Source organism: Castor canadensis, chromosome 2 (assembly GCF_047511655.1).
Source record: "Castor canadensis chromosome 2, mCasCan1.hap1v2, whole genome shotgun sequence".
Lineage (NCBI taxonomy): Eukaryota > Metazoa > Chordata > Mammalia > Rodentia > Castoridae > Castor > Castor canadensis.
The window spans coordinates 178,354,753-178,380,924 of record NC_133387.1 but is presented as its reverse complement, the minus strand read 5'-3'; the positions used below and the strand labels follow the sequence as shown (position 1 = coordinate 178,380,924).

At 36.5% G+C, this 26,172-nt stretch overlaps 2 protein-coding genes across 2 annotated transcripts in view; both read left to right on the top strand.

The window, feature by feature from the left end:
* The window catches only part of LOC109674527 (olfactory receptor 10G9), a 249,077-nt gene that overhangs the window by 118,758 nt on the left and 104,147 nt on the right, over positions 1-26,172 (top strand). The window lies entirely within an intron of this gene.
* LOC109675455 (olfactory receptor 8B8-like) lies at positions 11,846-13,030 on the top strand. The gene has a single exon (XM_020152153.2). The coding sequence runs from the start codon at positions 11,846-11,848 to the stop codon at positions 12,791-12,793; it is 948 nt and encodes a 315-aa protein (XP_020007742.1). The 3' UTR covers positions 12,794-13,030.

Here is a 26,172-nt window from a genome sequence, read left to right as displayed (position 1 = left end):
ACAAAGAGAGAAACAAATTATGATAGAAAGCGTATTGTAATAACAACATGGATGATATGGAAAACAAATTATATGTTAAGGAATTTTTAAGCTACCCTTAAAAATAGGTTTTACTGTTCTCATAGATAAGAAAAGGATGCTACAGAATTGTAAGTAACTCTTCTGTAATGGAAAAGGTAGCAGGTAGTTGGAAGCAGTGCTTCATACCACACCTCTAAGGATTCAAGGCGCTACCCCATTATTTAATTTAGCTAGAGAACCACAGGAGTAGGGTTAACTTAGAGCAATTTGCAGGAAGTGGGGGGGTTTGAGAAGACCTTACAGAGTAAACATGCCATGAGAAAAGTGGTACCGTTGGGTCTGGAGACCTAAGGCTGATGAGAAAGTAGCCCATCCCCTATGGAGAGCACCATGAGCCCTGCACTCTGAGGAGTTATAAATCTGCATTCCTGCACCCTGAGGAGGAGATACAGGGTCTCACAAATCTGCCAGGAAGAAATACAGGGTCTCACAAATCTGCCATGGGGCTGATAAAAAAGATGCTCTCAAGATTGTTCCCTCCCCAAAAAAAGGGGCAAACAGACCAGCTCATCTAAGAGACCCTACATGCAAATACATGGCCAATAGAAAAAACCCACATAACTGATACCCTAACTCAGAGTTAAAGCGTCCTTAAAAAGCCCCAGCCTTTACCTGAGCAGGTGGTTACTGGCTTCCGGGCTCCGCTACTCTTCTCTAGCTGTAGCCTTTCCTTTCTCTCTAATAAATCCTACTTTATATACCGGCTTTGACTCATCATTCAGCTGCCTGATGAGCCAGTTCTCTGGCCTGTGCAGGCAAGGACCCTTGACACCGGCCTGCAACACTTCAACACTGGCAAGTAACAGTACTGATAGCAATAACTTTTGTTTTGGTGCTTATGACTCCATTTGTCCTGGCTTAACATAAGGCAGCAGAATAAAAATAATTGCATTTTTAGTATTTTTAGAGATTGTATTTTCAAGCCACATGGCCTTAGACTGTGAAAACTCTTATTCTGTCATAAAATGTTATTTTCCTCCCCACTTTCTCCAGAGTTGTGCAGGTTACAAGAAATCCTTTTTCATAGTTTAAAATGTAGGAACATTTTCTCAAACTCAGCTCTCCTAATATCTTAATGTCATAAAATCCTGAGGGAGAAGGAATGATACAAAAGACAGTATGTATTCACTAGCTTCTTCAACTTTTGCCTTAATTTAGAAATATGTTTGTTTAGTTTTGAGGGGTTGGGTTTCACTAGATCCAAGATTCTTTTCTCATATCCAACACCAAATACTCAGAATAGCATAGTTTCTGGCTATCACTTAAAGTGAATGTTGAGAGATATTATCAGGCAAAAAGCTGAAAGTTACCATCAGTCAAGTTACTTTAATTGACAAGGAATGAAGTGCTGAGAGTTTTAGCAAAGCATTTTTACTTGATGAACCAGGATGTCTTATATGAAACTTTGTGACTATAAGATTGATTAGATATTGTTTTCCACTTCTTATTTCATTTGTCAACTAACAATAGAAATTCTGCATATAGAAATTAATTGAAAGATTTGATCCTGTGAAGAGAAAAATAGCTCTCAAGATGTGTTTTTATTTTGCTTTACCCAAGGGGCTGTCAATGTCTCTTCTAGAGCCATGGAAAGTACTGGTCAGTGGCCCCAATTCCCAGATCATGGACTCTTTTCCCTAAGTAGATGGTAGAAACATGTTTGTACTTGTCCTTCAAGTTCTACACAGGATATGCCACATTTATATCAACAGAAAATGAAGCATTCTACTTGGACACAAAGATGAAATATGAAACATACTTTATTTCTAACCAATAACCGGTTATAGATCTAGAGTCACACACCATTTCTACTTAATTCATGAATAATCAATAAGTATTCCTTCATGGTATTACATATTTTGCTTATTATCCTCAATCTGGTGGAATTATTGAAACTCTTCTATCTCCCTTCTGGATGGTGGAACTTTCCTGTCAGGGCTTAATACAGACCTAGCTTTTTGGACCCTTCATCAACCCCTAGACCATTTGTGCTTTTAAAATTTCCCTTCACTGAATGATGTGTGCTAATGTGAATACTTAGTCTGCTAAACTTTTTATTTCTTAGTCAATGTTGGGCTCATGTTTTTCCCACCAAATCCATTTCTATACCATTGTGAACATCATTGCTTGTTTTTTTTTCTCATTACTCTCTGTAGATGTACTCCTGACATCTTGAAGTTTGAATAAAATTTGTATCTTACTAATCAAGGAAGTTTTGCATGGGAATTACTTAGTTTGTTTCTTTAAAAATGCTGATTTCTACATTCTACCTATAAAATACAATCATTCTGTAGGATTAGGGTCTAGGAATACAATTTTTAACAATTTCTGTGGCTTATTCTTATTATTTTAAAGTTTGAGAAATACTGATTTGGGGTAGGAAGAAGAGCATAGATCAGTTTGAATATGATGATAAAGTAAAGAGGCATAAAGGAGGGATTGGCTGGAGGTCAGATATAGAAGAGCCCAGATACATGAGGCTTTATTTTCTAAATTCAAAACATCAGCTTTCTAATGTGGCAATGCAGCTAACTATAAAACTATTGAATTTTGTATTCCCAGTTCTTATAACATTGTGGATGGCTGTCCCATGCTCCAGGATGCCTTTGGGTATGTAGAGATTAGTCTTTTTAGTTATAGGCTTCAGTTTTTTAAGCTATAGGCCAGTTAAGTACTTTCATAATGGTGATACTGAACATTTGCTGAGCGTCAGGTGTTCCATCAGGTACTGGAGATACAGAGTTCAAAAAGCTTTCAAGGAGTCCAAAATTTAATAAGGGTTAGATATACAAAAATGCCCAATTCCTTTAGAGCCCAATGAAGACCATGATAGAAGTAAACAAAATTCTCATGGAGGCTGTTTCTTGGTACAAGGTTAGAAGAAAACTTGCTATTGCATTCAAATTTTGGGAAATTCTGTTAAACTAGGGAGTTACTTACTCAGGCCTAAGATATCTTGACCATATAATTAAATTATGAAAATTAAATATATGCATGTAATCCACCAAAATTTCACCCCATTTTTGTATATCACATTGGGTGATATACTAGTTATGGCATATAGTACTTTCTTGAACTGGGGTAAGTTACTTATATTCTCCAAACTTAAGTTTCCTCATGTGTTTTACACATGAGGAAGTTTCAATGAGATGAATTGTTTTAGTTGGTACTCAGGTAATTAATGCAGATTTGCAAAGGGCATTTGAATCTTTCTCATCATCAAGTGGAAGAAATAAAAGTTTTCTTCATTTACATGAATGCTGCAAACTCAAAGTATCTGTCTACTTTTCAGTATCTTGGCTTACTCTATCACCCAAACAAATGTTGAACTCAAAGCTCATCATAACCACACTGCAAACTGTTTTGAGTCTATACATTTCTAGGTGCATCTCCTCTAAAATTTTTTGTATAATTAGAACATGAAGTGAATTTCAAGTTAGCTGAACAGATGTTCAATAAAATGTATAGAATATATTTGAAAGTTTTACTGAGGTCCCACTTTGGAGTAAGGAAATATAAAGTTGTGTTGTATATTGGGGAATTTTTATTTGTAAGCAATTTTTTTTTCTCTCATGATACTCTTAAGCGTTCATATGCTAAAAATATTATGGTTCAAAATATAAGACAGATAAGGAGTAATTTGTTTGGAGAAAAATTTTCAAAAATTCTAGGTTTCCTAAATCTTGCCTCTTTAAACAAGAGAGTATGGGAATTCAATTAAAGCTGTCTACTTTTGAGAGGAAGAAGATAAGAAAAAGCAATAGAGGAGGTACATTAGATGCATTATGGAAATATCTTGATGAAACCTCTCACTTTATAAAATGTAAATAGAAAATTTAAGAAAAGATAACTACTTTTAATATGGGAAAAGGGAGTCAATAAAGAGCCAGCCTTGCACTGACTCTCAGGAATTGAAGTGTGCTCCAAGAGCTGAATACGTGAGTGGGCACTGTGAAGAAACTCTGTCTAGTCAGCTGTATGGAATACTTGGGGTAAATCCTGGAGGCCCAATCTGGAATTTACTTTTCTAGCACATTTGGTGATTTGGTAAACACTTAATTCCCTTCAATTCTCCTTGCTTAGATTCATTTGTTTCCTTCATAGAACTTTAACTGATACAAATCTGAATTAGGATGGACTTCTGTGATTATGATAATCACAGAACATTTTGTTGTCCTAATTTACCCCAATGACCTCTCTCATAGAACCAGATCAAGAAATAAGGAAGGTGTCCAAAAAACCCTTTCTATGTTCATTCTAAGAATGAATGTTTTATCTTAAAATAAAGAAGAAATATGAATCTGAGAGAAGATAGATATCACTGCTTTAAAAAATAGGGTTCTTTCTTTCCCTTTAATTTTTTATACGTCTAGTTAGTTTGGTTAATCTGTGGGAATGTGTAAAAGAAAACTGAAATGTCTATTGGCTCACTGAGTTACCATAAAACCTGCTCTACAGTATTAAGTTATTCCATGAGATGTCCAAATTGAGAATATGTGCTGAAATATGTGAAGTGTGTACATTTCTTGACCCTTTTCTGAGATTGGACTGTTCTCTTCCTAAACAAGGTCATTTATTGGCTGTTTCAATGCTGTTGTAGAGTGGTGCTTACCTTTTCCTCTTTGACATAAAAATTTATCTTTATTTGTTATGTAAGTAGCATGTATATTATACACCTGTATGTATACAATTATATTACATGAATATTTATTGTGAGTTACTAATTGTGTAAGAATTACTAGTACTAGAAATACCTGAGGTTATGTTAAATGCCTGTGAGATTGGCAAAAATTCAGGCAACTGTCAAAATGAATGAAAGAGATAATGATGGCAAGCAGATGACAGAACAGTGAATTTCAGCCTTCACCCCCCTACAGAAGGACTAATTTTGACAGTTTCCTGTAGTTAAGAGTCATTTTAGGGGAGCTCTGGAATAAAAGAAAAATCCAAGAGTGAGCATATTGAAGAGGGTAAGAAATTTCACTTTCTCCACATCACTTTCTCCAAGATGGCACAGCTCAATTATGCATCTATATTTAAAATATGTTAGCTGAGCAGCAACTAAGAGATAGCATAGATAAATGGGACTTCATAAAACTAAAAAGCTTCTGCTCAACAAAAGAAATGGTCTCTAAACTGAAGAGAATACCCACAGAGTGGGAGAAAATATTTGCCAGCTATACATCAGACAAAGAACTGATAACCAGACATATAGGGAACTTAAAAAACTAAATTCTCCTAAAATTAATGAACCAATAAAGAAATTGGCAAGTGAACTAAACAGAACTTTCTCCAGAGAAGAAATTCAAATGGCCAAAAAACACATGAGAAAATGCTCACCATCTCTAGCAATAAAGGACATGCAAATTAAAACCACACTAAGATTCCACCTCACCCCTGTTAGAATAGCCATCATCAGCAACACCACTAACAGCAGGTGTTGGTGAGGATGTGGGACAAAGGAACCCTCTTACACTGCTGGTGGGAATGTAAACTAATACAACCACTCTGGAAAAAAATTTGGAGGCTATTTAAAAAGCTAGACATTGATCTACCATTTGATCCAGCAATACCACTCTTGGGGATATACCCAAAAGACTGTGACACAGGTTACTCCAGAGGCACCTGCACACCCATGTTTATTGCAGCACTAGTCACAATAGCCAAGTTATGCAAACAGCCGAGATGCCCCACTACTGATGAATGGATTAAGAAAATGTGGTATTTATACACAATGGAATTTTATGCAGCTGTGAAGAAGAATGAAATGTTATCATTTGCAGGTAAATGGATGGAACTGGAGAACATCATTCTGAGTGAGGTTAGCCAGGCTCAGAAGACCAAAAATTGTATGTTCTCTCTCATATGCGGACATTAGATCAAGGACAAACACAACAAGGGGATTGGACTTTGATCACATGATAAAGCGAGAGCACACAAGGGAGGTATGGGGATAGGTAAGACACCTAAAAAACTAGATAGCATTTGTTGCCCTCAACACAGAGAAACTAAAGCAGATACTTTAAAGCAACTGAGGCCAATAGGAGAAGGGGACCAGGAACTAGAGAAAAGGTTAGATCAAGAAGAATTAACCTAGAAGGTAATACACACGCACAGGAAATTAATGTGAGTCAACTCCCTGTATAGCTATCCTTATCTCAACTAGCAAAAACCCTTGTTCCTTCCTATTATTGCTTATACTCTCTCTTCAGCAAAATTAGAGATAAGGGCAAAATAGTTTCTGCTGGGTATCGAGGGGGTGGGGGAAGAGGGAGTGGGAGGGGAGTAAGGGAGAGGGTGGGGGAAGGGGGGAAAAATGACCCAAACATTGTATGCACATATGAATAAAAAAAATAAAATGTTAGCTGAAATTTCTGGGCATTTGTAGTAGGTTAGTTCAGTGTGACATAATTTTGCATATTAAAAATCCATTTAGTTAAAATGTTTTCCTTTTCTGCACCTTCATGATAATATAGTATAGTATAAAGCTTAAATTACAACTGATTCTGTTAAATTAGAAAATCTGGGACTTGAGTTAAAAAGAAGTCAAGAGTGAGTGAAAAGTTGGTGTGGCATAGCTCAGTAAAGAGGATGGCCAATGAAACACATTGTTACAACTACATTAGGCTAATGGGACCATTATGCAGATAGAAGAAGCAAAGCAAATGAATAGTTTTTCAGTGTAAATTAAACTTAAAATCTCTGTATTTGTGCATACTTAGGCAATTATATTCAAAGTGAAATAATGACCTTGATCCTAAATTCTAGATTTAGAACCCTGTATCAAACTCTTCTTGCAGTATGTTTTGATATAAACTTGGGGCATATCCTGGTCTTGATTACCTAAATAAGAATTCTTAACATTTCTGTAGAAAACACATTTTAGTGAAATCACCATAGTCTTCATCAACGTGGTAGCCTAGGTCTGTCTGCGGGATACTTTTTATGTTTGGCCTTAGGAAATTTTGGTTCCCTAATAATTTTGATAGGTCTGAGAATAATGAGTGGTATACACTTTACTCATGGTTGGGTTTTAAATAACCCTAAATATTTGGGATGAAGGGAGACAAACAAATAAAAGATATAAACCAAAATAAAAGACAATAAACAACAAAGAAACAAACAAATGAACAAAACAAACACACAGAAATAAACCCTTATACGTCTTGATGGAGGAAAGTGCACTTTTCCATTACTCCTTCTTGCCTCGATTGTTATGGGAACAGCTTCAGAAACGTGGAGTTGCACCTCTAGCTTACAGTAGTATAGCATGGGCCTCAGGGTAGGGCAGCTGAGAGTGTGATGGACACTTCAGAGACCAATTCTCTTAAAGAGCTTTGCCCTCTGAGTTGTTTTGGGTCTGGGTGGCTTCCATAGATAGGGTGTGAGACTTCCTTTGAAATGTGAAGAGCTCTGAAATGCTGGGTCACTCCTGTGAGGTGAGGGAAGGTAACTTGAGAGGGAGGGCTCACCAATCTCTGTGCTTTTTACTACTTTTCCCACTTTACCCAGTCAAAACTTCTCCTTCTCTACATCTGCCTGTGGTGGTGGACTTCCCAGCAGACATTATGGTTCAGAGACTTGGAATGCCTCAGGCTGTGACCTTTTATTTTATTTATTTATTTTTACACATGTAAGTTTTATACACACGCATATATGTGTGTGCACATATATATAACTTATGGCAATTTATTTATTTATTTATTTATTGAACTTTTTTTTACTCATTTATTTACATGTGCATACATTGGGTCACTTCCCCTCCCGGTCCCCTCCCCCTCCCTCTCCTTCCCACCCCCCCTCACTTCCAGGCAGAATCTGTTCTGCCCTTATCTCTAATTTTGTTGAAGAGAAGACATAAGCATAATTAGGAAGACATAAGCATAATTAGGAAGACAAAGCATTTTTGCTAGTTGAGTTAAGAGTAGCTATACAGAGAGATTCCTAGCATTGCTTCTATGTACAAATGTGTTACATCCCAAGTTGATTCATCTCCAACTGATCTTCACACTGGTTCCTAATCCCCTTCTCGTGTTAACCTCTGTCGCTTTAAGGTTTCTGTATTAGTTCCTCTGCAGTGGGGACATCAAGTACTTTCATGTTTGGGGTTTCTTACCTATTCCCATACCTCCCATATGTGTTCTCCCCTTATCATGTAACCCAAGTCCAACAACATCACTGTATTTGCCCTAGATCTAAAGTCCATATATGAGGGAGAACATACGATTTTTGGTCTTCTGAGCCTGGCTAACCTCTCTCAGAATGATGTTCTCCAGTTCCATCCACTTACTTGAGAATGATAAGATTTCATTCTTCTTCATGGCTGAGTAAAATGCCATTGTGTATAAATACCATAGTTTCTTGATCCATTCATCAATAGTGGGGCATCTTGGTTGTTTCCATAACTTGGCTATTGTGAATAGCACTGCAATAAACATGGGTGTGCAGGTGCCTCTGGAGTAACCTGTGTTGCACTCCTTTGGGTATATCCCCAGGAGTGGGATTGCTGGATCATATGGCAGATCTGTGTTTAGATTTTTAAGAAGCCTCCAGATTTTTTTTCAGAGTGGTTGCACTAGCTTGCATTCCCACCAGCAGTGTATGGAGGGTTCCTTTTTCCCCACATCGTCGACAACACCTGTTGGTAGGGGTGTTTTTGATGATGGTTATTCTACCAGTGGTGAGGTGGAATCTTGGTGTGGTTTTGATTTGCATTTCCTTTATGGCTACAGATGGTGAGCATTTTTTTTATGTGTTTTTTTGCCATTTGAATTTCTTCTGAGAAAGTTCTGTTTAGTTCAGTTGCCCATTTCTTTATTGGTTCATTGATTTTGGGAGAGTTTAGTTATTTGAGTTCCCTGTATATTCTTTGTATATCCTTTGTCTGATGTATAGCTGGCAAATATTTTCTCCCACTCTGTGGGTGGTCTCTTCAGTTCAGAGACCATTTCTTTTGTTGTGCATAAGCTTTTTAGTTTTATGAAGTCCCATTTGTCTATCCTTTCTCTTAGTTGCTGAGCTGTTAGGGTTCTATTGAGGAAGTCCTTGCCTATACCTATTACTTCCAGAGTGTTTCCTACTCTTTCCTATACCAACTTTAGAGTTTGGGGTCTGATATTAAGGTTCTAGTTCATTTTGGGTTGATATCACCTAGTACAGGCTGATAAACATAGATCTAGTTTCAGTTTTTTGCAGACGGCTAACCACTTTTCCCAACACCATTTGTTGAAGAGGCTGTCTTTTCTCCATCATATATTTTTAGTGCCTTTGTCAAAAATAAGGTGGGCATAGCTGTGTGGCTTCATATCTGGGTCCTCTATTCTGTTCCGCTGGTCTTCATGTCTGTTTTTGTGGCAGTACCATGCTGTCTTTATTGCTATTGCTTTGTAATAAAGTTTGAAGTCGGGCAGTGTGATACCTCCATTATTGTTCTTTTTGCTGAGTATTGCCTTGGCTATTTGCTGTCTCTTGTGTTTCCAAATGAATTTTAGGATAGATTTTTCAATCTCTGTGATGAATGTCATTGGGATTTTGATGGAAACTGCACTAAACATGTAGATTATTTTTGGGAGTATAGCCATTTTTACTATGTTGATTCTACCAATCCATGAGCACAGGAGATCTCTCCACCTTCTGTAGTCTTCCTCGATCTCTTTCTCAGGAGTTTCTAGTTCTCCTTGTAGAGGTCATTCACATACTTTGTTAAGTTTACTCCTACGTATTTCATTTTTTTGAGGCTATTGTAAATGGAATTATTTTCATATATTCTTTCTCAGTTTGTTCGTTATTAGTGTATAGAAAAGCTAATGATTTCTGTAAGTTGATTTTATATCCTGCAACCTTGCTGTAGCTGTTGATGGTGTCTAGGAGTTTTTAGGTAAAGTTTTTTTGGGTCCTTAAGGCATAGGATCATATCATCTGCACATAGGGATATTTTGACAGTTTCTTTACCTATTTGTATTCCTTTTTTTTCTTCTTCTTGCCTAATTGCTCTGGCCCTACCCAATCTTGAGGGATTTTTTTTTTTTGTCTATTTCTATCCCTTTTGTGAGAAATCCTGCTGAATCTTCCCTTGTAATATTACTTGCATATCTATATTTCTTGGAACTACTTAGTGTTGCTATTAATTCAGAGCATTTTAAACAATTGTTCATTGACTCTTGTAATTGCTTCCAGCACTCACCCTGCCTCCATTTCTCTAACTCTAAGCATTCTTGTCAGTGCCCACCACATTCATCTTCTTAAGTTAGCACTGTGGTTATTTTTGTGTCAAAAAAGAAATAAAAGTCTTGAGTCACTAATGGGCCTCCCATAGTGAACAGAACCTTGATTTTGGCATTTCAGAGCTTCCTATACTACACTGATCCAAATCTGCCTCTGATCTGAGCCTATGCTGCTGTCCCATGGGGAGAGACATTGGGCTCTCTCTGAGAGTATTTCAGCTTCTCAGTGTGCATTCAGGGAAGAGGTTGTGACATTCAGTTGATGCTCAGTTTTTCTCTGACTTCAGTACTCTGTTCTGGAGTGTGCTAATTGTCCAGCAGTGGCCTTTATATGTCTTACTGATATTTTTCCTGTCCCACATTTGAGTCTACAAAGAACAAAATTGAAACTACATAAGCCTTTGCCTGCAGAGAAAGAATTCTGTATAGTATAAAGCATAGGTTATGGAAAAATGGAAAAGGGATCTTCATCTTTTCAACCTTTTATTTTTACATATTTTATCTAGTACCTATTAAATAATGTTAGATGTAGCTCAGAGGTGCTACAGAAATAGCACTGAATTGAAAACAGAATAGTTCTGCCCTTTTGGTGCTTATGTTCAAATGTATGTGGGTGCCTGCATATTGAATAAACAAATCATTAACAGTATAGTATTTCATAGTTGCTAGAGAGATTTTATAGGGATCAGTGCTATAGATACACTGAAGGTCATTATGGTTTTCTGTTTGGGGAAATGTATGCAAAATGGTGTATTTTCAACAAGTCAATGTCATTGTAGACAATTTCTTTTAGCTAAAAAGCCTTATCTCTGGGGAGAACACTAGGTCTTCAAATTTTAATCAGGTCCCTAGGATTTTCTTATTCATTAAAACCTCTTGGGTCACATTGTCAGGTGGCTTTTTTGTCATCACTAGATGCTATTTACCACCCAGAATAGAGAGGACATTCTGGGCAAAGCCATCCCAGAAATTATTATCTGTATGTTATGGCTTCTTACAGCCTGGGGGATTGAGGGCTGTGCTCTGGCTTCCTCAATTCAAAAGTCACCCTAAACAAAAACAGTAATAACAACCATAGAAGAGACCTCTTTTCTGAACTCTTCATACTTACAATTAGTCAAGGCTATTTGCCCCTCCATGAGAATAAGTGAAAAGAGTTAACAAGGTCCTCTTCTGAAGTCCTGATGCAGAAAGGTGAGTGAGAACATACATATGTTCTCTGCTCTTCTTCAAATGTCATCCACGGTGGCCAGTGAGTCCTTGAACTGCTTCATCTTTGCTTCCCTCTGCTGAGACCACTATTGACCCTGATGTGGGAGGTGGACTGATAAGGCAGAAGTGGAGCAGTGATGTTGCAGAGCCAAGAGTGGTCACTGGCTTCCTGAATCTTTACCCCACAGAAATGGTCTTCTCTGTATTTTTTTTATATTCATCTTCATACATTCTCTAAATACTATCCTTGAATTCATCTTTCCATTGTGGGTCTGAATGGAAAGACTGGAATCTCATTTTCATGTTACTGTTTCTTCCTTTCTCACAGAATGTCCCAGGAAAGAATGGCCTCAGGAAATGACTCTTCAGTGACGGAGTTTATCCTGCTGGGCTTAACACAACAGCCAGAGCTCCAGCTGCCTCTCTTCCTCCTCTTCTTGGGAATCTATGTGGTCTCTGCGGTGGGGAACCTGGGCTTGATGGTTCTGATTGGTCTGAATCCTCACCTGCACACTCCCATGTACTACTTTCTCTTCAACCTTTCCTTCACCGATCTCTGCTACTCCTCTGTTATAACCCCCCAAATGCTGCATGGATTTGTAAAACAGAACATCATCTCTTATGCTGAGTGCATGGCTCAGCTCTTTTTCTTTGCTTTCTTTGTTATTGATGAATGCTGCATTTTGACATCAATGGCTTATGACCGATATGTGGCCATCTGTAAACCTCTGTTTTACAGGATCACCATATCTCCCCAGGTCTGCCTCATGCTGATGGTCAGTGGGTATGTGATGGGGTTTGTGGGTGCCATGGCCCATACTGGATCCATGCTGAGGCTCACCTTTTGTGATGGTAACATCATTAATCATTATATGTGTGACATCCCTCCTCTCCTGAAGCTCTCTTGCACAAGCACCTCCATTAATGAGCTGGTCGTGTTTATTGTAGTGGGCATCGGTATAATAGTTCCCAGTGTTGCCATTATTGCTTCTTACACCCTGATCCTCTCCAATATTCTCCAAATCCATTCTACAAAGGGTAGGTCCAAAGCCTTCAGTACCTGCAGCTCCCACATGATTGCTGTTTCACTTTTCTTTGGATCATCAGCTTCCATATATTTTAAGCCATCTCCTGTTGGGTCTCTGGATCAAAATAAAGTATCTACAGTTTTTTATACCATTGTGGGGCCAATGATGAATCCTTTTATCTATAGTTTGAGGAACAAAGATGTTCAAGTAGCATTGAATAAGACTTTGAATAAAAGGGTGTTCACCTAAATAGAAGCTATATTGGTTATAGATGCCAAATCCCTGTAAGGGAATATAATATAAGTGGGGAGATGAATAAGAAATTACAATAAAATATAAATGATTTCAATAATAGGGGAAATAAAGTTAAGTATAGAAATAATTTCACAGGTATAGATAACACAAAGAAGACGAGGATCAGTTCTACATCCTTTATGAGAGGCTAGGGAGAATAGTTTATTTTCCATCTTATTTTCAGAGGTTATAAGGTTTTAAGTAGAAAAAGTTGCATGATATAAATCCAGAAATGGTAAGTTTGTATGATTTCTGGCTAGGACATTTTTAGAGTTCCTTTGTGCCATGTCATGGAGATATTGACATTAGTGGATTTAGAGTCAACCATTTTCTTACATATTTAATAATAAGTAAATCTGCTTTTCCAAAAAGAGGGAGAAGCATGGTATAAGTTCTCTTCATGCTATTCTCTGATCTTTTCTCACTTTATTTTCAAGGCAATGTGGTAGAGGAAGGCCAAAGATTTTTTTCTGTTCCTAGTTTCTAAGGACAGGAAACTGAAATAGCCACTTAAAGCAGCCATGATAAAGGAATCCTATATCAAGTGTTATCATCTGTATTTCAAGGCCGGAATGTGGGTATGAAGACATGCTAAGTTTTCATTGGGAAGAATTTTACTAAAAATGTTAATCAAGTATTAGAAGAGGGAATTTTGTTCTTTTCTCAAATAGACTTAAAATCTTGATGGTGTGCATTTTCCCTCTGTATGTACCTTTTTCCTTTTGTCTCAGAAGTTTACATGGTACTGCAGATACGTTTTTTTTTAAATCAGCAAATGGAAATTGAGCATCTATACTGCACCAGGCTCTGTTTTTTTTTATTTTTTACTTTTTATTTATTTCTTTTATTCATATGTGCATATAATGTTTGGGTCATTTCTCCTCCCTTCCCCCCACCCCCTCCCTTTCCTCCACTCTCTTCCTCTCACCCCCTACCCCCTCGCTACCAGGCAGAAACTATTTTGTCCTTATCTCTAATTTTGTTGAAGAGAGAGTATAAGCAATAATAGGAAGGACCAAGGGTTTTTGCTAGTTGAGATAAGGATAGCTATACAGGGAAGGAACCAATCCATTTTAGACGAACTACTGAAATGAACTTTCACACATGAAGGTGACCCTGGTCTTGATCAGAGTAAATACTTGATATAATGTGAGATTAGGACACTAAACGGGACTTTTTAATCTTTTGGTACAGAAGCTTGTCACCATCTTTGATATACAGGCTCTGTTTTTAAAAATCAATGACACAGTGGTGAAGAAGACAATGATTATCTGTGCTCTCCCAGGGCTAGCTGTTTATAGTAAGGGAGAAGAGGTGCAGCTGGGCAGGGAGAGGAGACAGATAGTGAACAAATAAACAAAGATACATATGAATATATTAGAAAAGTGTTGTGCAAAGTCTTAAATAACATTAAGGATACAAAGAATAACTGTGTGCTCACTTTGATTGGATCTTCAGGTACTTTGATTGGGTGGTGACACTTCCTTTTCTGAGGAAGTGGCATGTGAGTTGAGGGAAAGGGCCACCAGTAGAGGAAAGAGCCAGAGCAGAGTCCCAGACACAGTAATATTCTTAATGATTATGAGGGGAAGAAAATAATCGAGTGTGGTTATGGTATAGTGGAAGAGGGGTAAACATAGAAGGGGAAAGTAATTAGGAAATAAGATTGATGTGTTCAGGCTTTGTAAGAGAAAAGAATGGATGTTAATTAAAGCACAGTAAAAATCCATGCGATATTAATCACACAAAGGATTTACCTTCCCCCCTTTTGTAGAGACAGCTTTTTACTATGTTTGGGCTCAAGCAGTTCTCCTGCCTCAATCTCCTGAGTAGTTGGGATTACAGATTCTCTTCTCTGTTATGTTCTTGTTATGTTCATTTATATGTTCCTGGAGATATGAAAGCCTTCCAAGAGTTTGTACTGAAATCTGTGAAGCAATGAAACTTGAATGGCATCAAAGTATCATGTCCTGCAGGAGAATGGTATTGTCTGAGGAAGGATAAGTCAGAGGCTTCAGGATGCCTACTCAAACAGGAACACAATCTTGTCTCTTCACTCTCTTGGTACAAATGTCTCCAATGTGAAGGAAGACTGGATTTGGAACCACGTGATCTTGGTTTAGTTCTAGATTGTGCAGTTTTTTCATTTTATGTTCTCTCAGTCTTGATTTTTTTCATGGGTAATATAATAAAGTTTTGTGGTGTAAACTGAGTACCAGTGGCTCACATCTCTAATCTATACTTGGGAGGCTAAGATCAGGAGGATCATGGTTTGAGGCTAGCCTGGGCAAATAGTTTGCAAGACCTTATCTCCAAAATAACCAGAGCAGAATGGACTGGAGGTGTGGCTCAAGTGAATGAACGCAGAGCCTCAAACCCTTTTGATAATCAGTATTAATCCATTCATGAAGATTCTTTCTTCATGACTTAATAACCTCCTAAATTGTCCCTATCTTCTTGGTAATCCTCTTGTGCCACTTATTTCCATTCTTCTGTCCTGTTCCCAGCAACCACTAACCAGTTTTGTGTCATTGTAGATTCTTTTGCATTTTCTGTAATGTTATAGAAATGGAATCATATCATATGCATTTTTCTGACTTCCTTCACTCAATGTAAATATTTTGAAATTCTTCCATGTTAATATAAGTATTAGACAAGTACGCACACTGACACCAAAATTAAAACAATGTCATTTAGAATCATGAACAATTAAATATTTAGGTTTAAATCTAATGAAATGTTCAGGGCTAGTGTGCTGAAAATAACATAAGATTTATTAGCAAGATGTTCTAAATAAATGGAGAGGCATAACATTTTGATAGGCTGGAAGACTCAAGATTGTAATTTCTCTCAAATTAATACTACAATAAAAAAATCCTAACAAAACCTTGGCAAGATTGTTTTGTAAATATAAAAGCTTCTACATTTTATGTGGAGAAGCAAAGAAGCTAGTATAGCAAGATAATTTGTGAAAGAATAAAAAAATAGAAAAAATCATTATAACTGACTTCAAAACTTGTGTAGCTACAATAATCAAGACTATGTTGTATAAGTGGAAGGATAGATACATTGCACAATGGAAGAGAATAGTAAACCCTAAAATAGACCCAAAAATATGCAAGTGAGTTTTGAAAAAAAGTGAAAAAGCTACATAATAAAGAAAGACTTTTTTCATAAATAGTCCTAGAGCAATTGGACATTTGTAGCCAGAAAAATTAACTTCATAACATAATAGAAAATTGATTATAGGCATATGCAAAGCACAATGTATAGAACTTTTATAAAAAAATAGGTGAAAAATATTTAGGCAAAGAGATTTATTTATTTATTCATCTTTTTTTTTCCTTTTGCAGTGCTGTGGATCAAACTCAGGGTTTTTTATTATAAATTTTTTTATTAAGATATATTTATTATACAGGGGGGATTCATAGTGACAATTCCAATTAGACTTATATATTATTTACATTGCCCCCATCATCTCTCCCCCTCAGCCACTCCCCACCCCACTTAAAACAATTGCAAGAGGTGTTTTAGTTCTGTTTTATATAGGTATATGAAGTCCATCAACCATATACTGCCACCTTAATCTACTTCCTTCACCCTCTCCCCTCCCACTAGAACCCCCCCCACACTGTGCCTATTTTTCAGTCCTGATTTTTGTTATTAATATTTAAGTTGGTGTTCAAAGGGGTGTCTCAATGTAAGCCAACTGTGGGTGTGATTTACTGTGGTTTGTTCAATACCTTTGAATACTCTCCCTTACTCCTTTACTTCCTACCTCCTGTTTTTCAACAGTTTTCAATACATACCTTTATGTCCTCTACCTTTACATCTTATGATATGCAATATTACTGATGCTCTATCGTTTTTTTTTCCTTTCCTTCTTTCCCCAAGTTCCATAGAGTAGTTCCACTGTTTTTTTTCTTTTATTATTCATATGTGCATACAAGGCTTGGGTCATTTCTCCCCCCTGCCCCCACACCCTCCCTTACCACCCACTCCACCCGCTCCCTCTCCCCCCCACCCCCTCAATACTCAGCAGAAACTATTTTGCCCTTATTTCTAATTTTGTTGTAGAGAGAGTATAAGCAATAATAAGAAGGAACAAGGGTTTTTGCTGGTTGAGATAAGGATACCTATACAGGGCATTGACTCACATTGATTTCCTGTGCGTAGGTGTTACCTTCTAGGTTAATTCTCTTTGATCTCACCTTTTCTCTAGTTCCTGGTCCCCTTTTCCTATTGGCCTCAGTTGCTTTTAAGGTATCTGCTTTAGTTTCTCTGCATTAAGGGCAACAAATGCTAGCTAATTTTTTAGGTGTCTTACCTATCCTCACCCCTCCCTCATGTGCTCTCACTTTTATCATGTGCTCAAAGTCCAATCCCATTGTTGTGTTTGCCCTTGATCTAATGTCCACATATGAGGGAGGACATACGATTTTTGGTCTTTTGGGTCAGGCTAACCTCACTCAGAATGATGTTCTCCAATTCCATCCATTTACCAGCAAATGATAACATTTCGTTCTTCTTCATGGTTGCATAAAATTCCATTGTGTATAGATACCACATTTTCTTAATCCATTCGTCGGTGGTGGGGCATCTTGGCTGTTTCCATAACTTGGCTACTGTGAATAGTGCTGCAATAAACATGGGTGTGCAGGTGCCTCTGGAGTAACCTGTGTCACAGTCTTTTGGGTATATCCCCAAGAGTGGTATTGCTGGATCAAATGGTAGATCAATGTCTAGCTTTTTAAGTAGCTTCCAAATTTTTTTCCAGAGTGGTTGTACTAGTTTACATTCCCACCAACAGTGTAAGAGGGTTCCTTTCTCCCTGCATCCTCGCCAACACCTGTTGTTGTTGGTGTTGCTGATGATGGCTATTCTAACAGGGGTGAGGTGGAATCTTAGCGTGGTTTTAATTTGCATTTCCTTTATTGCTAGAGATGGTGAGCATTTTTTCATGTGTTTTTTGGCCATTTGAATTTCTTCTTTTGAGAAAGTTCTGTTCAGTTCACTTGCCAATTTCTTTATTGGTTCATTAGTTTTGGGAGAATTTAGTTTTTTAAGTTCCCTATATATTCTGGTTATTAGTCCTTTGTCTGATGTATAGTTGGCAACAAACATGTTCTACATATAAGTTTGTATATGATCATGTTTGTTTTTGTATATATGTTTATCTTTGGGTCTATCTTCCACATGTGAGAGAAAACATACATCTTTTGTGTTTCTGGTCCTGGTTAACTTCCCTTAGCATGATGTCCTCCAGTTGCATCCATTTACCTTCAAACCCCATGTCATTATTTCTTGTGGCTGAGTAGTATTTCATTGTGTATATGTACCACAGTGTCATGATCCATTCATAAGTTTTAGGTCATCTGGGTTGTTTGCAGAGCTTGGCTATCGTGAATAGTGCTGTGATGAATATCTGTATACAGGTGTCTCTACTGTGTCCTCTCTTACGTTCTTTTGGGTAGATGCCCAGGAGCAGTATTACTGGATCACATGGTAGTGCTATGTCTAGTTTTTTGAGGAGTCTCCATACTGCTTTCCATAGTGATTGTACTAACTTGTGTTCCCATCAGTAGTGTATAAGGGTTCCTGTTTCAACACATCCTCACTAGCATTTTTTGTTGTTATTACCCTTGATTATGGCCAATCTAACTGGGGTGAGATGAATTTTAAGTTTTCATTTGCATCTCTTTTATAACGATGGAAACTGAACACTTCTTCATGTATTTACTGGCCATTTGTACCTCTTCCTTTGGGAATTCCCTGTTTAATTCATGCTCCCATTTCTTCATTGTGGTGTTGATTCTTTGGGGGCTGAATTGTTTGAGTTTCCTGTAGATTCTGGATATTAGTACCTTATTGGATGAGTAGCTGGTAAAGATTTTCTCTCATTCTGTGGGCCGCTTCTTGTCTGGTGACTGTTTGCTGTGCAGAAGCTCTTTAGTTTGATGCAGTCACATTTGTTCATTGTTTCTCTCAGATGCTGAGCCTTTTGAGTTCTGTTTAAGAAGTCCTTCCCTATACCTGTCTGTTCCAGTGTATTTCCTATTGCTTCTTGGAGTTTTTTCAGAATTTCAGGCCTTTTAAGGTCTTTGATCCACTTTGAGTTAATTTTGGTACAGGGTGAAAGACAAGGATATAGTTTCAGTCATTTACATGTGGATATCTAGCAGCCTTTGTTGAAGAGGCTGTCTTTTCTCCATCATGTGTTTTTGGGCTCCTTTGTTGAAGATCAATTGGATATTTCTTTATTTATTCATTTATCATTTATTTTTTCCTTTTGCAGTGCTGAGGATCAAACCTAGTGTCTTATACATGCTAGGTAAATTCTCTACCACTGAGCTATATCCTAGCCCAGGCAGAGAGTTTCAGACTTGATACCCAAAGCATGATCCAGAAATGGAAAAACACATAAATTGGATGAAATTAAAATTAAAATCCTTTGCTTTGTAAAAATACTTTGTTAAAGGATGAAAAGAGCAGCTACAGACTTTGAGAAAATTTTTGTAAACTTCATGTTACATAGAGCACTTCCTGTATGTACCTCATGTAAAAAGAACTTTTAAAACTCTACAGTTTAAAAATAACCAAACAGTCTTATTAGAAAATTGTGAAAATGTATGAAGAATCACTTAACTGAGGGATATATTCACTTGGAAATAACACTGAAGAAAAACGTTCAATATCTTTAGTCATTAAGGGAATAAAAATGAAAACCACAGTGAGATATTACTCCACACCTATCAAATTGGCTAAAATAAAATGTAATAACAACACTCAATACTAGTACAGATGTGGAGAAATTGGATCACTTGTACATTGCTTGAAGAAATGTGAAATGATCCCATAGCTACTCAGAAAGACAGTTTGACAGTTTATTTTTAAAAAACATTAAACATGTAACTACCATTTCACTAGGTAATTATATTCCTGGGAATTAGTTCTAGAAAAATGAAGACAATTTCATACAAAAACCCATGCATAAATGTTACAGCCACTTTTTTCATGATAGTCAAAGGTTAATATTGATTTTGGAGATAATTGAGATTTCTTTTCAAATAGGAATGGCTAAATAAATTATTATACTTCTGAATCAACAGAATTTGATACAGAACTCAACAATTAAAAGCAACAAATTATTGCTACCATGTAGCAATCTAGATTAGTATTCAGAGAATTAAGTAAGTGAGAAAGTCCTTGTCAAAGGGTTACATACTTTATTTTCCAATTATATAACATCCCTGAAATGATTAAATTATGGAAATAGAAAACACATCAGTAGTTGGCAAGTGTCAAGAAAGAGGTAGGGAGCCATGGATGTAATTCACTGGTAAAGTGCTTGCCTTGCATGCATAAAGTTCTGGGTTCAATACCTAGTATGGCCAAAGGAAAAAGGTTAAGGAAAGAAGGAAGGAGGGAAGGAAGGAAAGAGAGAAGGAAGGAAGGAAGAAAGGAAGAAAAGAAAAGAAAAATAAAGATTAGTGGGCATGGATATAAATGGCCAATGCTAAGAAACTAATTGTGATTTGTGCTATTATCTTGCAAGATGTTATTATGAGAGTATGGGGGGAACTGGATAATGTGTACACAGGATAATGTGTATCACTTCTTGTACATGAATAAATAATTATATCAAAATAAAAATTTAGAAAAATAGTAAACAAAGGATTTTAGAATTTCAGCATATTACCAGTATCATATTTAAAACAGTTGATTAAACATGTTAATCTATGTTAGGCTACATCTAAATTTTTAAAATTTTAATTTTATTTTTGGAAAAAATAAAGACACTTATAAAACTAAATTTTGAAATAAATGAAATTTGCGTTCACCAACTAGGTTTAAGAATAAATTGGATGCAATGAGGTAAAGAAGTAATGAACTCAAAGGCAAGTCAAGAGAGACTATACAACAGACAAAACTATTTGATAGACAAAAAAGATTAAACAAAAGTAAACAGAGCCTCAGAGGCCTGTGGAGAAGTACAAAATATGTAACACCTATGTTTTTGGAATCACAGAAAGCCAAGAGGAGAATGTAAGCCTGAAAACAGTATTCAAAAGTATAGTAGCTAAAAATGTCTCAAATTTAATGAAAGACATAAGCCCACTGATCCAACACCTGGCAAACTCAAAACAAAATGAGCTCAAAGAAATCTATGCTATAACTAATCATACAAAACTTTGAATATTAAAACACACACAAAACATAAAAAATTATTAAAATTTAATGCAAGTAGAGAGAAATGGCAAATAGTCTATTGAGACACAATAATTAGAATGACAGCAGATTACTCATTTGCAATAATTATAACAAAGAAAGTGATTCAGTATTTTCAAGTGCTGAAGGAAAGATCAACTGATCTTGAGTTCTTTATCCATTGATGTAATCTTTCAGAATAAGAGGATATAAAACCATTCCCAGATGAAGGAAATGCAAAATAATTTAGTCTAAGCATACCTAGCCTCATAGAATGGCTAAAGGAAGTCTTCCAAACGGAAAGGCAGTCATAATGGAAAGAGGCTAAGAATTCTAGGAAGAAAAAAACCAACAGAATGGGTAAAAATAGAGCTAAATATAACATTTCCACAGGAAGACAAGAAAATGGAAACAGAAGAACTCATTCAACTCACTCTTCTTAGAAGTGTAAAGTCATTTATCAGTGCCCAGTGGTTACACCCAACCACCAGCAATCTCTTCCTGTATCATTGTTGATTACCTTGAGTCTGAATTACTTGTGCACAAATGGTGTTAGAATAATGAGATACACACATGCAAAAATTAACTTAGACCAATAGTCCACACTATCTAGAAAAATTAATTAAAAATGGATTATAGACCTAATATAACACATAAAGCCATAAAACTTTGAGAAGGAAGCAAAAGAGAAACTTGGGACTTTGGGATTGGCAGAGTTCTTAAATATGCCACTCAAAACACACAATTCATAATAAAATGCAGATACATCAAAACTCATCAGCATTAAGATTTTCAGATCCAGGTGCTGGTGACTCATGCCTGTAATCCTTGCTACTTGGAAGGCTGAGATAGGGAGGATCATGGTTTGAGGCAAGCCAAGGCAAATAGTTTGCAAGATCCCATCTGCAAAAAATAGCTGGAGAAAAATGGAATGGATGTGTGGCTCAAGCATTACAGTGCCTGCTTTGCAAGCATGAAGCCTGGAGTTCAATCTCACCAATAAATAAATAAATAAATAAAGAAAGAAAGAAAGAAAGAAAGAAAGAAAGAAAGAAAGAAAGAAAGAAAGAAAGAAAAAGAAAAAGAAAAAGACACTTAAGAGAATGGACTAAGGGAAAATATAGTAAATAATAATATGTATATAATTTACATTTGAATTATCTAAAGAAGTCTTAAAGTTCAATGATAAAAACCCAAACATCCCAATATAAAATCTCCATATCAATAGTCATTAGAGAAATGAAAATTAAACCTGTAGAGAAATCCATTATATATTTATTGGAATGTATGAAATTATAAACACAGCATGGGACTGAGTGTTTTACTCAAAAGGTAGAGCACTTGCCTGTCAAGCTTGGTGCCCTGGGTTTGATCCCCAGTATTTAAAAAGAGAGAGAGAGAGAGAGAGAGAGAGAGAGAGAAAGAGAAAGAGAGAGAGCATGGTCATTTTAATGCCTGGGTATTGTTGTACAGGAACTGGCCCTTATGCACTGCTGTTAGCAATAAATGGCAAACATGATGGCAAACAATTTGAAAGTTTTTTTTTAAGAGTTAAACATACATGCGCCATACAATCCAGGTATTTTACTCCTATGTACTTATCTAAGATGAAAGAATACATATCACAGAAGGTTTTGTATATGAAGTCACAGCAGCTTCATTTGTAAAAATAAAGCCTGGAAACAATCTAAATTCTCACTACCAGGGCAACGGTAACACACTGGAGTGTATGTATACAATGAGGATAAACCCATCTAAGTTGTTCCAATTATGTATATTTCATACTTCAAAAATTGTTTTAAAGTTATTGGATGCACTGTTATCTATTTTTACTTTTTTCTTGTAAAATTAGAGTTTGGGAAATTTCTATGAACCTGTTTTTAAGCTTACCAATTCTTTCCTGAACTGTGTTGAGTTCTAATGAACACATTGAAGGAATTCAAAGGAATTCTTTAAAAAACATGTTATGAAGGTATGACTGACATATAAATGCTGTACTTATTTAATGCATACATTTTGTTGAGTTTGGAAGTAAGTATATAACTGTATAATCATCCCTACAATCAATGGCATAAACATATCCATCACCTCCAAAAGCTTCTTCTACTTTTTGCATTAATTAAATAATTCACTTGTTTTTGTTTTAAGAACTCTTAACATAAGATTTATCATCTTGGTAAAACTTTTAAGTGCAGTAGATCTCTAGGGTATCTTGAATAGCTGAAATTTTGCATAATTTCTTTAATTTCTCCCCACTTACCCCACCCCTTTACTTTCGATAATTGAGTTTGTTCTTTTTTCCTTAAGATTCCATATATAAATAAGATTATGCCCTTCTGCATCTGGTTTATTTAACATATTATTATGTGCTTCAGGTTTGTCCTTATTGAAAAAGGTAGAAGTTCCTCCTTTATGAATGCTGGATTTTGTTTCTTCTTATTTTATTTTATATATATTTTTAGTGATACTGGGGTTTGAAGTCAAAGCTTGCTAGATAGGCACTCTTACCACTTGAGCCACTTTTGTCATCCCTTTTTTGTGTTGGGTATTTTTGAGATGCGGGTCTCTCAAACTATTTGCCCAGGATGGCTTCAAACCATGATTCTCTTTGCCATATTTTTTTTGGTGGTACTGAGGTTTGAACTCAGGGCTTCAATGCTTGCTAGGCAGCCATGATTCTCTTGATCTTTGTCTCTTGAGTAGCTAGGATTACAGGCTTGAGACACCTGTGCCTGGACTGAATTTTCCTATGCATGTGTATACCACACTGTCTTTATATATTTGCCCATTGATGGATGTTTAGTTTGCTTCTTTGTTTGGCTACAACGAAGGGTGCTGCAATGAACATGGGAGCACAGATACTTCTTTGAGATCCTGATTTCAATTCTTTTGCATATATATCAGAAATGAGATTGCTGGTTAAGATGTTAGCTCTATTTTTAATTTTTTGAGAACCCTAATAGTTTTTTTTCACATTTGCTGTATCTATTTACATCCTCACCAACAGTGGGCTAGTGTTTTCTTTCATTGCACATCCTCATCAACAATTATTTTTTAAATTTTTAATAAAAGCCTTCTTTTTTTTTTTTTTTAGAAAGGTGCAATTACAAAACTAATTTTGGTGTGCTGGGGTTTGAACTCAGGGCCTTGAGCTTGCTAGCCAGGCATTCTACAACTTGAGCCACTCTGCTAGCCCAATAAAAGCCTTCTTAAGATATATGATGTGCCACCTCATTGTGGTTTTGATTTGTATTTCCAAATATTTAGTGTTTGTATATAGGAAAAATCAATTGTTTTCTCTGGATGTAGATTTGCAGAGTGCTCACTATTAACTGTTTTTCTTTATGCTTATATGCAACACAGAACATTTCTGTGACCAGATGGGTGGAATTTTACCCCTATCAACAAATTCTATGACACTTGCTTGGTATTTGAAAGCTTAATTAAATTCTCACACTATTGACCTGAAAAGAATGCTAGGTCAGTCATTCCCACCAGACTCACCCCACTTCAGATGGCAATTACAAATTCATATTGTTAACTGTGCTTTTGACTGTTTATAATTCAGGGGTTCTCACAACCCTTCTTTGTGTGTGGTCTTTTAGTAATGACTAACAGGATACAGGAAAGCATATACTATTACTTTTTATTATTAAAGGATATAACTTGGGAACAGCCATGTGGAAGAAATGCAACGAGAAAGGTTCAGAAGGGACCTGAGCTGGAGAGCTCATCTCCCTGTTGAGCTGGGACACACCTCCTACCAGCAAGTGTACATGTTCTTATTCAACAACCCAGAAACTTTCTGAACCCTGTCCTTTTGGAGTTTAATGGGGGCTTCATTACATAGGTGTGACTAGTTAGATCATTGGCCATTGGTGATTAACTCAACCTTGAGGCCCTTTATTTTCCCCAGGGATCTAGGGGTGGGGTTGAGGGTGGGACTGATAATAGGAACCATCTTATTGCATGGTTGGTTCCCCTGAAAAACCAATCCCCATCTTGAGGCTATCAAGGAGGCCTTGGTCATCAGTCACCTCATAAATACACAAAAAGACACTTATCATTTTGGATATTCCAGTGATTTTAAGAGCTTTGCAACAAGAGCTGAAAATGAAGCACAAATATATATTTCTTATTCTAAATCACAGTATCAGTGATACCTATTTTGTTATGTGTATGCATTTTTTGGGGAAATATCCATTCAGTTCCTTTTAACTTTTTTTTTTTTGAGATAGGGTTTTGCTATGTATCCCAGGCTAACCTGGAACATGTAATCCTCCTGCCTCAGCCTTCTGAGTTCTGAGATTACAGGCATGAACCACCACACTAGCTGGAACATTTTTAAATTGTGTTACTTTATTTCATTTGCTATTGAGCTGTTGAAATTCTCAACATATTTTGGATATTAACTCTGTCAGGTATATGGCTTATGAATATTTTCTTCTATCTTGTAAATTACCTTTACATTTTGTTATTATTTCTTTTGATATACAGACGTTTTTTGGTTTGGTTCAGTCCCACTTGTCCTCTTGTGTCAATTAATTTTTCTATGGCTATAACAAAATACCTGAGGATGAGAAACTTGGGAAGAAAATCGGTTTACTTAGTTTACAGATTTGGAGGCTAATTGTCCAAGATAAGGCAGTACCAGCTGTTTATCCTCTGGTAAAGGACTCCTTGGCTACACAACTATATCACACAGTGAAACATCCATGTGCTGAAGGAGCCAACTATATGGCATAACCTTAACTTATAACAATTTGCTCTTTTGAGAACTAACCAGGGTACCTCAAAAACTGTGGACTAGGGATATGGTTCAGGTGGTAGAGCACCTGCTTACTAAACATGAAACCCTGAGTTTAAACTCCAGTACTGGAAAAAAATCCAAAAAACTATATTAATCCCTTTTGAAAGCATGCCCCCATGACCTAATTCTCTTCTACTAGGCCCTACCTCTTAAAAGTTTCTACAACCTTTCAGCATCACCTCACTGAAACCCAAGGGTCCAGCACAGAAACATCTGAAGGACATACCCAAACTGTATCCAAACCATAACACCTTTTTTTGCATTTGTTGCCAGTGTTTTTAAGTTTTGTTCAAGAAATGATTACCAAAACAAATTT

Bases quoted from the DNA above. Each gene is read 5' to 3' on its own strand.
- LOC109675455 (XM_020152153.2), top strand. From the start codon at position 11,846: ATGTCCCAGGAAAGAATGGCCTCAGGAAATGACTCTTCAGTGACGGAG.